The sequence below is a fragment of the Trichosurus vulpecula genome, chromosome 3 (assembly GCF_011100635.1).
Source record: "Trichosurus vulpecula isolate mTriVul1 chromosome 3, mTriVul1.pri, whole genome shotgun sequence".
NCBI classification, from domain to species: Eukaryota; Metazoa; Chordata; class Mammalia; order Diprotodontia; family Phalangeridae; genus Trichosurus; species Trichosurus vulpecula.
The window spans coordinates 115,678,439-115,692,047 of NC_050575.1; the positions used below are offsets into that span (position 1 = coordinate 115,678,439).

Consider the following 13,609-nt stretch of genomic DNA (forward strand, 5'->3'; position numbering starts at 1 on the left):
TGGGCTGATGTTTAAGGCGCTAGGAGGCAAGAAACCAAAGGGAACCTGTTTCCATTTTCAGAAAGGTCTTGGTAGTCCACTTCCATTCAAGTACATCTGAGGACTACAGGGAAGGAGGGAGGGAAGAAAGGAAGGAAGGAAGGAAGGAAGGAAGGAAGGAAGGAAGGAAGGAAGGAAGGAAGGAAGGAAGGAAGGAAGGGAGGAAAGAAGGATTTAATAAGTGCCTACTGTGTGGTAGGCATTTCTGTGCTAAGAACTTTACAAATATTTCGTTTGCATTAAGAGTTGAGGGAGCCTATGTGTGTTTTCTACTAAGAGCAAACACTGGTGTTATCTTACTCTCATGGGAATCTTTCCAATCTAAAGCCTACTTCCTCTTCAGCTATTCCCAATTCCTTCAAGGATTCTCTCCTTACGAGGCTAAAAGTCAGATCCTCTGGGTCCTAGCTAGTCACAATCTTCCCTCGAGTTTCCCATAAATTTCCTCACTATGTACAAAGGATTTAGGGAATATCTGCCCTGCCTACCTCACATAGATATTGTGAGGGCCATGTGAGAAAACAGATATGAAAGACAGAAGTGAAAAATTACTATATAAAAGCAAGGTCACAGAGAAATTGGTACATGGAAGTAAATATAGTGAAACACACAAAAACATTCACATATACATATAAGTGTGTGTACACATACTGTTATGTGTGTGTATATATTATATATATATACTATATACATGTATGGTGTGCAAAGATATTTACACATAGAAAAGAAGAAGGAGTAGGAGAGGGGGAGAAAGAAGAATTAAGGGATAAAACAAGAGACTGAAACCCTCAGTTACCCACTCACACTCATCACTGGTAGACAACAATTCTACTCTGCCTTCTGGAAGAGAAGGGTTCTTTCATCAAATCCTACCAGGTTTTTTCTTGAGCAGCTCCTCAATAAAACTCATGCGTTCCCTCTTGGAGTCATATATTTAGAGCTAAAAGGGACCTTAGCTCTAAAATCGGACCATCCCTAGTCCAATCCTCTTGTCTTGCAAATGAGGAAACTGAGGCCCAGAGAAGTAAAATGGCATGCTGAAGATTACATAAAATTTTAAGCAACAGACCTGGACTTTAAGCAACAGATGTGCAGTTCAGGATCTGCCGAGTCTAAATTTATGATTCTTTCTACTATACGAAGATATAATGCTCAGGGAAGAGCATTTACAACCTGAGTGTCTCTTTAGGCCTCAGATTTCTCTTCTATCAAAAGGGGGTTGGACCTTCCAATGCCCCTTTTGCCTCTGAACCTATAATCCTATGACCCATGTCTCCATCACGCTCAGTTCGGTGGGTAAAGCCAAGAAAGTGCCTCATTTCAGAGAAGGCCCAAGACTGCCATTCTAAGGAGAAATTCCCTAAATGAGAGATGGAGCTGAAGAGACTCCTGTTTTCCAGTGATAGACAAGATAGACCAAGATGTAACATACATACCATGCCTTGCACACCAATGGTAGGGGGAGAGGCATCATTCTTTCACAGGTCTATCAATAAATGCTCATTTTACCATCAAAGCTCAGTATTGATCATAACACCTAGGATTAACCAATCCATCCACCTGTATCTTTTGGAAATCAGCAAGGATTACTTATACTAACCCAGGGTCTCTACCTCCTCCCAACCCTCCTTCTTCACATGTTTTCAATTCATAGCATGTTATGTACACAAATCAGTGAGTTCCAAGGAGTGTGCGGAGCATTATGTTAAATAGATAGCAGGCATCTGGTGTACACCGAAGCAGTGCTTGAGAAAACAGCAGAGCCTCGGCAACATTAAAAATCAATAAGCCTGGAGTTTGATGGGAGTGTCACACTGCGGCATCAGCACTGTCATGAAGGCCTCTTCAACTGCTGCTCAGTGAAGGGGGAAAACGGGGAAATAACAAGATATTTTAGGGCCTCGTTTCCTCATATTTCATTCAGATGACATGATGGGGGGAGGAGGAGTAGGATGGGAGAAAGAGTGTGTGTGTATGTGTGTGTGTGTGTGTGTGTGTGCTCACACGTGCATGGAGGCATACCTACAAATGGGGAGGAGAATGAATGAATATCAATTTCTAGTTTTGCTCTATCTAGACTCACAGGATCACCGAATGCTGGAAGGATCTTCAGAGATCATCTAGTCTAAACCCTTCTTCTTCCAGATCAAGCAACCAACCAATGATTACTTAGGACCTGCTATGTGACAGGCACCATGCTAGGTCCTAAGGATACAAACACAAAAACTGAACAGATCTTGTCATCAAGGGGCTTATATTCTACCAGGTGAAACAACATATATACTTATAAGTAAATATAAAATATGTATGTAGTAAACAGATGAGATCTGAGGGCAGGGGCAGGCCTATAGAAACTTTGGCCCATATAAATCAAGTTGCCAAAATTCATGAACCTGGTTAGTGAAGAAGCCCACCCTCCCACCCACCTTCCAGTCCAGTACTCCACCAGCTCACTTTCTTTCCTTTAAACCGGTATCAATATTTTGAAATGGCAGCAAGTTCAGAGAAATGTTATAAAACAAATGTCTATCTGAACCTAGAAGCTATTTTCTGAGGATGATAGCAATAACACTTATTGTCACAGGGGTTTCAGAAAACCCTTTTCTCAAAACAACCCTCTGAAGCATACAACACAAGTATTACTATCATCCCCATTTTAAAAACAACAGAAAACAAGGCTCAGGAAAGTGAATCACTCAAGGTTCCACAACTAATAAATGTCAGAGTTGAAATTCAAATCCAGGACTCCGGAGTGCAACCTTCTTTCCACTGAGCTAAGCTGCCTCACCTGTAAAGGAAATGGAGCATCAGGTGGGGCACCAAATCACTGACAGCAGAAATGAATAATTACCAGCCTTGGCCAGGTAGGTACAGGTTTCTGAATTCTTTTTTCCCTCTCCACCTACTTAAACCTCTGGTGTTTCTGAGAAAACATGGGCAGACTGGCAAGAGGCAAGAATAAATTAGGCTGATTTGAGAGATCTGTCTCCTGTCACAGAAAAGCCACTGGTATTATGCTGGAAGGCAGCCTCAGAGACCGCCGTATCTGCTTGTTGGTTTATCTCAGAGGAATGCGGGTGTCTCAGAGTGAGTAGATTTAAATGGCTAGGCTGACACCCTGGTCAGGGATATAAATTGTCACTGTCTTTTAGCAAGATTTGCTGGAAATGAACTAGAAGGGGTGACAGTGCCTCTCTAGTTGGTTTCTCTAATAAAATCAAAACCAAATCTCTCTTTGTCCCAGTCCCAGTTCCTAGTTCTATTCAGGAGAGAGAAGCTTTTAATTTCTCCGGTTGGCACAGGAGTTGAGTTCAAGTCAAAGATCCTCAATGAGGGAATTGTGAAGTTTTTATGTGCCAGGACCCTAGGGGAATCATGTAGATGCGAGTTAATACCAACATTCCCACACAAAACCAAGTGAGAATATTGTGAGCAAGAAAGCTGAAGTGCCCAGCTGGGCCAGTTTGGGTTAACTTAGCCTTGAGGTGGATTGATCGAGGACCCAGCTGTGGGTCCACTGGCAAGAAGGGTATGAAAGCGATTTTTAGGAATTTGTTGGGGAATTCCTGAGATCCCAGGGAACCTCTTTACTATTGCTTTTAACCTTTTTGCCAGTGGCTTTTATCCTCCTAAACTGCTTTTAATTACCTTGAGAATAGTTTTAATTGGGGTTGCTGGAATATAAGTTTGTATTATGTATATATGTGTAGATATACACACAAAATGTGTATATACAGACACACATCTACATACATACCTACAGATAGACACACATTTACATATATATATATACTTATACACACATACCTACATATATCTATACGTACAGATAGACACACATATACATATATACACATACCTACATATATCTATATATCTATCTAGATGTAGATATGATTATTTGTTTGAATCCTGATGTTCTGCGTGATCTCTGACACACGATGTAGAAACTAGACAGGATAGAAATACCTTAGTTTTCAAAGCCCTTTACATATGCTAATCTCAACTGATCCTCTCACCGACTCTGTGAGGTAGGTGTTGGTATCCTCTCCATTTTATAGATGAGGAAACTGAGGCTGAGAAAGGTGAAGCGATTCGCCCTGGGACACACAGTTAAGTAAGTGTCTGAGGCTGGATATGAACTTTGGTCCCCCTGACTCCATGCCCAGCATGCTCTCTGTGCCACCTAACAACTTCAATACTGCATCACGTTTAGTCTGAAGAAGAGGAGACAGAGGGGATGTGTTTGATGTCTTTCTTCAGCTTTTGAAGGGCTATCAGGTGAATGGAGGAGTAGGATTGTTTCAACTGGTCCTAGAGAGCAGCTCACCCTCTGTGGTTGAAACAATGGGTGGAAATTCACAGAGAGGAAGATTTCAATTCTGTGTGAGGAAAAAATTCCTAGCAATTCAAGGTGTTCAGGGGGAACAGGCTGCCTAGAGAGGAAGCTCCCCAACCCTGAAGGTCTTAGGAAGAAACTGGATGAATACTTATCAGGGATGGGTACAGGTTGGATGAGATGAACGCGTGGATAGCATTTAGAGAGAAGAGAAAGGGTTTCAAGGTGATTTATCTTGGGTCCTAGACAGGATGACATTTGAAAAGTGGGAATAAGAAAAAGAGGCTAGATCTAAAAAGGAGATTCACTACCAACAGGCAGCTGGCAATGCTACAAGCAAAGACCTGAGATGCTTATGTTTGGGTCTGAAAAGTATTTCCTGCCAGATAAGAACCCAGGAGCCCCTGGGACAGCATGACTTTCTTTTTCAAGTTTTCCTGAGACATCTTTCATACATGGTTTGTTTCAACTGCTACTGTCAAGAAAAGCTGCTCTTTCCCCCCCCCTTTTAAGTGGAAAGGTATGGCAGTCCTTCTGAAAGCCCCCTTCTGGGGTCTCATTTTGATTCAATCACAGTCCACATCCTCCAATGAGCCAGTCTCTCCTTGCCTTAGTTACTCCGCCCCTCTCTGGTTCCACTGGAGTTTCCTACGGTGATGCAATGGCTCAGAAAAGATTTTTCTCATAGTCTTAAAAGCCTTAATGCTGCTTCCAATGGTGCCTTGATATCCCTAGGAGTAACTGCTGGAGAAAAGCAGCTGGCCTAGAGACCTAAGCAAGAGCCAGTGAAGACTTTGAATAGGTGGGTAGGAAGGGAGGTGGGGTTCTTTTCCTTGATGATGGACCCAAGCCAGGCCCCTCAGAGCTGGGCAGGCTGCAAGCTCAGAGCTCTACAAGGAAGAGTTGGTGTTTTCACCCTGGAGGCTGTCTCATTAGCCAAAAATGAAAACTATTTACAAATAATGTGTGTGACTGGCTTGCCACCTACATGATCAGTCTCCCTCTTTCCTATGTACTTGCAGTGCAATTATCCACACTGAAAAGTGCATTAGTCAAATGGGCTTCTGATATAGCACAGAGGATGGAGATGTTCACACATCTGAAAGAGCTTTCAGGAGGAGGCAGTAACAGTAGTGAAGAATATAAAATACTTTACTGCATTTGATATTGTGGATGGCAAGAGCTCTGTGAAAGGCACTTTATGTGCAAATAAAGCATTTTATTGCCCACGATGTAATCACGAGCCCAAAGTCATCAATGCCTCTATAGAATTTCTTGAAAAGTGGCCAAATAAACATCCTCCCTCTAACGCCTATCCTTCCATGTGATTTGTGAGGAAGAAAGAGATGGAGGGAGAGACAATAGGTTTAAGGCTGGAAGGAACTTTAAATGTCATCTAGTCCAAACCTTTCATTTTGCAGATGAGGAAACTGAGGCCCAAGTGACAGAGGTAATAAGAAGCAGAGTTGGGGTTTGAATATCACCACCTTTGACTCCAGATTCAGAACTCTTTCCATTTCTGTGCTGGGTAAAAGAGAGGGGGAGAAGAAGGACTGGGGAAAAGGGTAGAGGAAGGGGGAAGAGAGGAGACAGGATATTTCCAATTTCCAAGATAGGTTTTTGTTTAAGTACATAGAACGTGTTTGCTACAGGAAGCTGTTTATGTTTTTTTAGTCCATTTAGAAGAAACAGGATAGAACAGGTATGAGCACTATCACAGACACGGGAGACCTTGGAGACCATCTAGGTCCATTAAATTGCTTCGACTCCACAATAAGAGGCATTCAGTTATCTATGATGCTTTAAGGTTTATAAGAGCACTTACAACAGCACTGTGAGGTAGGCAATATAAGTAATATCATCCCCATTTTACAGATATGGAAACCGAGTCTCAGAGCAGGAAAGAAACTTGCTGACAGTTACACTGCTAACCATAAGGCAGGGCCCAGGGGAACTGACTCCATCCCCTGCAGCTAGAGCCTATGACTCTTTCACAAAAGAGGAAACTTGGGACCCACCAAGGTCAACTGCCTTGCCCAAACTGCCACAGTTAAAGGCAAATGAGGCCTTCGTCTCTGGGCTCTGAAGCAAAACATTTTCTCCCACTGTACCCTTCAGCGGGAGGGGGTGGAAATGGAATCATGGATTCGGTTGATGAAAATTTTCCAGGCTACAGATTTGGGGCCTTATCTGCCAGGCTAAGTAATAAACCATCCATCACCAAGGTCTGATCTATATTGTTCTCAAATGAATCCCATAGAGATTAAGCAACTTCTCTAAAAAGCAGTGGCAGAGATAAGCTGCCTTCCTCCTCGGAGTTCATGTCTCAAAACTTGTTGGTTAGCTACAGCGGCAGACATTAGAACATGAAGGACATAGAGGCCCAAACCCCAGGTTTCATCTGACTCCATGTCACTGGGTCAGTAAGTCAGTATTTATTGAGCATCCGCTGGGTACAGAGTCTTGTCCAGCTTCCCCTTTGAGATTACCTTAATCAGAAAAAAAGTGCTTGGTCCCCTTAACACAGTCCTAGTTGATGACAATGACAGAGACTCAGCCCCTGCCTTCTAGGAGCCTGGAAGCCCAAAGCAGTCTATACCATGTAATCATCAGATTGGGCTCTAGCTCATGGATTTTTCTCCAGTCTGTTCTACAAGCACACTAGTAAGCCATGGAAATCAGAAACTGTGAATGGAGTACATGTTGGTCAGTCAGTCTACATGAATTTATTAAGCACTTTCTATGGAGCAAAAGGGCACAGTGGATAGAGTGCTGGCTCTGGAATCAGGAAGACCTGAATTCAAATCCAGCCTCAGATACTTCCTAGTTGTGTGACCTTGGGCAAGTCTCTTAACCCAGTTTGCCTCAGTCCCCTCATCTAGAAAAATGAGCTAGAAAAGGAAATGGCAAGCTACCAGCATCTTCTCCAAGAAAACCCTCAATGGGGTCACTAAGAGTCAGACATGACTGAAAACAACTGAACAACAGCAACAAATGGGGCGAATGTGATGGTAAGCTCTAAAGATACAAAGGAAGGCCAAAAGAGGATCTCTGCACTCAAGGTCTTTACATGTTAATGGAGCAGAAAACATATAATAAACTATGTACATAGAGCCACTGGAGTTTATTGGTGTGATAGAGAAAAGGAGACACATGGTCAGACTTATGCTTTAGAAAGATCACTATGATAGCTGAGGGAAGGGCGGAGTGGATGGAGGAGAGACTTGAGGCAGGGAAACCAATTAGGTCATTCTAACAGTCCAGGCACAGGGTGATGAGGACCTGCACTAGGGTGGCGAGAGTGTCAGAAAAGAGAAAGGGGGGTAGATGAGAGCTGCTGCAAAGGCAGAATCAACAGGACCTGGCGAGAGATTAGATACGGCAGAATGAAGGTGAGGAGTCGTGTTGTGTTAGTGCCTGGCAGCAGCTGCAGACACCTCTAAGTGGGTTCAGATGAACCATCACTTAGGATGCTTTGTTTTTCTCCTAGAGCATCACCAAAGTGCTGGAGAACGAGGGTAAGAAGGGCCCTACCACTGTGACCACCAACCATTGGTTTAAAAAATTGTTAAAATCTTAACCATCTGTTTAAAATGCTACCAAGCCCAAGGTAGAGCCAAATTAGTCAGGACCACAAGACTCAGCCCAGCAATCAATCTGATTACCAGGGTGGGTAGGTGGCGCAGTGGATAGAGCACTGGGCCTGAAGTCAGGAAGACCTCAGTTCAAATTTGGCCTCAGACACTTACTAGGTGTGTGACTCTGGGCAAGTCACTTATCCCTGTTTGCCTCACTTTCTCATCTGTAAAACGAGCTGAAGAAGGAAATGGCGAACCACTCCGGTATCTCTGCCAAGAAAACCCCAAATGGGGTCACAGGGAGTCGGACATAACTGAACAAAATAACAGTCTGATTACTATCATGTCAAGGTAAAGGCTGAAAAGATGGGCTATCTTATCTCCCCACTCAAACCAAAGCTCATGGGATTGTTGGGATAGCTCTTACCTTGAGGCCACTGCTTTCTGCTTCAGACCCTGGATCCACACCAGTAATATAAATTCCCAAGGCATACTCGGCTCCTCCTCTTATCATGAGGCCCAGAGACCTCCCTTCACCGAGTACCAGGTTCACCTGCAGAGGGCAAGGGGGCAGGACAAAGCAAAAGCAGTTTATCCGTTAGAGGGACCTAAATCTGAAGCACACTAGCCCATACCCTTGACTATGACTTTCCTACCATCATAGATTTTAGAGTAAGTAGGAAGGATAAAGTGCATTTTGAAGGGCCTGTAAACTCATTTACAAGAAATTGCACAGATTGTCACACAAACCTCAACAGTATTTTGAGTTCTAGTCTAAGCCAAGTCATTAATTAGCTGTGTGGCCTTGGTCAAATTATTCTCCCTCTCCAGACCTCAGTTTCCTCATCTGTAAAATGGAAGTGGTAGTCTAGACTAACCTCCTTTCCAGTTCTGGCATTCTAAGTTCTGAGTTCAAATACTGGCTCTGACACTTACCAGCTGAATGACTCTAGGCAAGTCATTTCACCTCACTATATTTCATCTGTAGAAAGGGAATAATGATGTTTCTACTTTCTCTATAGTACAAAGGAAGGCATTCTGCATTTGGAGTCAGAGCCCTCAGGTTCGCATCACTATTTCTTACATGTGTGGCCTTGGGCAAGTCACTTAAAAGGAAGTCACATAATGTCTCCCGGTCTTAGTGCCTCATCTCTAGGGTGCCTTCCAGCTCTAACTCTGAGATGTCACGTTCACAGGGTTATCACGAGGAAAATGCCTCATAAACCTCCATGTACTAGAGAAATGTCAGCCATTCCTATTGTCTGACTCTAAAACACCATCATCCCACTGATAAAACTTGCTTGTAAAACAAGGAAAAAATGAGATCATTGAGCTTTACATAACAAAAATGTTTCTATTATCCTGCGCAATGCATAGTATCCGAGCTGGAAGAGACCCACTAATCTAACCTCTACGTGATCAAAATTCAATCCCAACTTCCCTCTATTGTATTTTTATTCCCTGTTTTCTTTCTCCTCCTCTCTTTTTACCCCATCCCTGTTACCTCATCTTCTCCCCCCACCTTCCCACCCTCCACTGCACCCACATTTGGAGGGAATAGCAAGTTGCATATGGTAGACTTGCAGTTTCATGTGCAATCATCTTTTTTTTATTGTATTGTGCTTTGGAAATGCTTGTTTTGCCCATGAATTGAAAATAAAATAAATTTTAAAAAGAGATCCAATCCCAAGAGTTTACAACTTCCCCAGTAAAGGGGGTTCCAGCCCTCTTCGCCTGAAGATCCTCAGGGAAAAACAACCTGCTCTCTTCTTAGGCAGCCCCATTCCATTTAATAATAGCGAGCATTTTAAGGTCTGGAAAGTGCTTTACAAGTATTATTTCACCTTTTCCTTACAACAACCATAGGAGATAGGTGCTATTATTATCCCTCTTTTACAGATGAGAAAACTGAGGCAGAAGGGGTTTAAGTGACTTGCCCAGGGTAACCCAGCTAGGAAGTGTCTATATTTGAACCCAGGCCTTCCTCTTTCAAAGCCCAGTATTCTATCCGTTGTGCCACCTAGCTGCCTTCACAGGTAGCTTGAATTAGTAAGAAGTTTTATGCTGATATTAAGCCAAAATTGGCCTCTGCAAATGTTGCACAGTATTCTGGTTCTGCCCTCTGCCACTAAACAGAACAAGTTTAATCCTTCTTCCCCTTAACAGCCCTTCAGTTAATTAAAGATACCTATCATGTGCCCTCTAAGCCTTCTCTTCTCTAGGTTAAACACAAGCTCAGGCCAGGCCAGTCATTTCATCAATCCTCATGTGGTGGCTCCCAGAACCAAACATAAAATACTACTGAGTTAAGTATAACAGGATTACCACCACTCATGTGCTGGACCTTATATAGGGTGCCTCCTTAAAATACCCCAAAAGGCCATCAACTTCTTGGGCTGCCATGTTACAGTGTGGATTCAAATTGAGTTTGTAGTCTATTTAAAGCCCTGGTCAATTCCATGAACTCTTGTCTAGCTACCTCTTATCTACATTCTACTTGAGAAATTTATTTTTTTAATTCAATGCAGAATTTAATCTCTATGAAAATTTCATCTTATTAGTCTCAGACCATTATTTCAGTCTATTTATTAAGATCTTTATTGGATTCTGACCGTCACCCAACACATTGGCTATCCTTCCCAACTTCACGTCATTGGTAAATTAGACCCGCAGGTATAATCGTTCATCTTGGTCATTAAGAAAGAAAATGGAAAAGAACAGAACCATGGGCAGATTCAGGAGGCACTCCACTAGAGACCTCCAAGTTGATATTGAGTCATTCACTAAAAATTGTTTTGGGGTCCTGTCATTCAACCAAATAAACTCTTTGGGGGAAGAAAGTCTAGACTGTTTCTAGACTCAGACTTTCAATCATTTGCAGAGCAATGAGGACTGACAGGCACTGAGCCCAACAAATTGTCATGACCTCCATGGTTCAGGTGACCAGGTTCTATTTCCCCAGGTTCTAACTCATTAGGAGTTAGGACACTCAAGGGACCTCAGCAGAGCAGTTTTCTAGAATCCTATCATTTCAAGTGTTCACACATCTGTAGCAATTCAAGATTGACAGCACGTTTTCTTCACAAAAAAACTGAGCAGTAGATATTCAAGTCCTATCATTCTCATTCTGCAGCAAAAGATTCTGAGGCTAATTGGATATAGAAATCTATCTTACCTTACAGGAAAGCAGGAGGGGAAGGGGAAAAGAGAAGGGATGTATGTGATTGAAGGGAGGGCAGACTGAGGGAGGGGGTAGTCAGAGCAAAACATTTTTGAGGAGGGACAGGGTGAAAGGAAAGAGAGAATAGAATAAAGGGGGAATAGGATGGAGGGGAATACATTTAGCAATTATAACTATGAAAAAAATTTTGAAACAAGTTTCTTAGATAAAGACCTCATTTCTCAAATGAGAACTGAGTCAAATTTATAAAAAAAAAGATAAGGGCCACTCCTCAACTGATAAATGATCAAAATATATGAACAGTTTTCAGATGAAATAATCAAAGCTATCTGTAGCTATATCAAAAAATGCTCTAAATCACTACTGATTAGAGAAATGCAAATTAAAACAATTCTGAGGTACTACCTCTTACCTATTAGATTGGATAATAGGACAGAAAAGGAAAATGACCAATGTTGGGAAGGGTTGTGGGAAAAAAAATGAAACATTAATGCATTGTTGGTGGAGTTGTGAACTGATTCAACCATTCTTTAGAACAATTTGGAACTATGCCCAAAAAGCTATAAAACCATGCATACCCTTTGACCTAACTATACCACTACTAGGTCTGTATGCAAAAAGAGATAAAAAAACAAAAAGAAAAAGGACCTATATGTGCAAAAATATTAACAGCAGCTCTTTTCTGGTGAAAAAGAATTGGAAATTGAGAGTATGCTCATCAATTGGGGAATGGCTGAACAAGTTGTGTTGTATGAATGTGATGGAATACTATTATGCTATAAGAAATGATGAGCAGGATGCTCCCAGAAAAACCTGGAAAGACTTAAATGAGCTGATGCAAAGTGAAATGTACTATGTACAAAGTAACGACAATATTGTAAGATGACTAGCTGTGAATGACTTAGCTGTTTTCAGCAATACAATGATCTAAGGCAACTCTAAAAGCCTTATGATAAAAAATGCTATGCATCCCAGAGAAAGAGCTGATGGTGTCTGAATACACACTGAAGCACACTTTTTTTTTACTTTCTTTTTCATGAGTTTTTTTTCTGATCTATACTTTCTTTGAAAACATGACTAATATGGAAATATGTTTTACCTGACTACACATATATAACCTATATTGAATTGCTTGCCTTCTCAATGAGGGAGGAAAAACATTCGGAACTCAAAGTTTTAAAAATTAATGCTAAATAAATGTTTTTATATGGAACTGTGGGAAAACAAAAGACTAAGTAAATTTTAAGAAATAAAAAAATAACAAAAATAAAAAGATTCTGAGGTGAAAAGAGGAATTAAATGACTGGCCCACAGTTATATATTTAGTGAATGTCAGATCCAGGACAGGAATCTGAGCTTTAGGATACCGATTTCAGGATTCTTTTTACCATCCTCTTAAATAATAATAAATATTTTAAACTTGTCTTAAGAGTGACAGACTCCACCATGTATGGAGAAGAGCATTTAATCACAATAGCTAGTAGGGTGATAGGATTTAAAACTGGAATGGACTTCGGAGATTGTGTAGCCCAAGAGTTCTTAATCTTTTTGTGTCCTGAATCTCTTTCACAGTCTGGTGAGTCCTAAGCACCCCTTCTCAGAATAACGTGTTTAAATGCATAAAATAAAATACATGGATTATAAAGGAAACCAATTATATTGAAATGTATGTATGTATGTATTTTAAACAAGTTCATGGACTCCAGGTTAAAAACCTCAGATCTGGCTCAACCTCCTCCCTTTAGAAAAGGAAGCAGAGTCTCAGAGAGATGGGAAGACACTTGCTAAGATCACAGTAGTTAAATGGCAGGGCTAACATTCAAACATCCATCATTTGATTCTAAATCCAGCTGCTTTCCAGCTATGCACAATGCCACAATGCATATTGGGGTGGGGGTGGGGGTCATAATTACAAAGAAACTTCATCCCACACAGTCCCTCCCTGTGCAGACTAAATTGTACCCTGGGTGCCAAAGAATTAATGCAGCTTCCTCAAGTGCCCAGCTTACAAATGGGGAGTAGTTTACACAATATAAGGATTTGGCTCCTCATTTTTTATTAGCAAATGGGCCACAGAATATCTTGGCAGCTAGGATGGATAATGACTAGGAGGTGCTTTTTATTAGCAGAGATTTAAGGTAACGTTTTAAAGAGAGAGAGAGAGAGGTTGCAATATTTGTGAGGCTCCTGAGAATATATACAGCCAGGCAAGCAAAAACACTAGCAATCATAGTACATTTGAAAACACAGAGAGCAACAGGTACGTGCATCTTAGTCCTTCCCATGGACAGATGGCTGGTATCAGGAAATGTTAGGCAGGATGCTTTTTGGAAATGCCAGCCTCAGTTTTGGCTACAACTCTGAAGAATTGTTCCCAAGCATCTTTGCCAAATCAAAGCTCTCCTGGAAATAGCTAAGACCACTGCAAAGACAGTCTTGATGGGAACATAGGGAATGTAGTGAGTTCTAGAG

General features: G+C 41.6%; 1 protein-coding gene across 2 annotated transcripts in view; it reads right to left on the reverse strand.

Moving 5' to 3' along the window:
- Positions 1-13,609, reverse strand: part of WHRN (whirlin) — a 133,883-nt gene that overhangs the window by 66,883 nt on the left and 53,391 nt on the right. For both annotated transcript variants that reach the window (XM_036751271.1, XM_036751270.1), the window contains exon 4: positions 8,384-8,509. In XM_036751271.1, the coding sequence (XP_036607166.1) occupies positions 8,384-8,509 (126 nt within the window). The remainder of the gene's footprint in view (positions 1-8,383; positions 8,510-13,609) is intronic.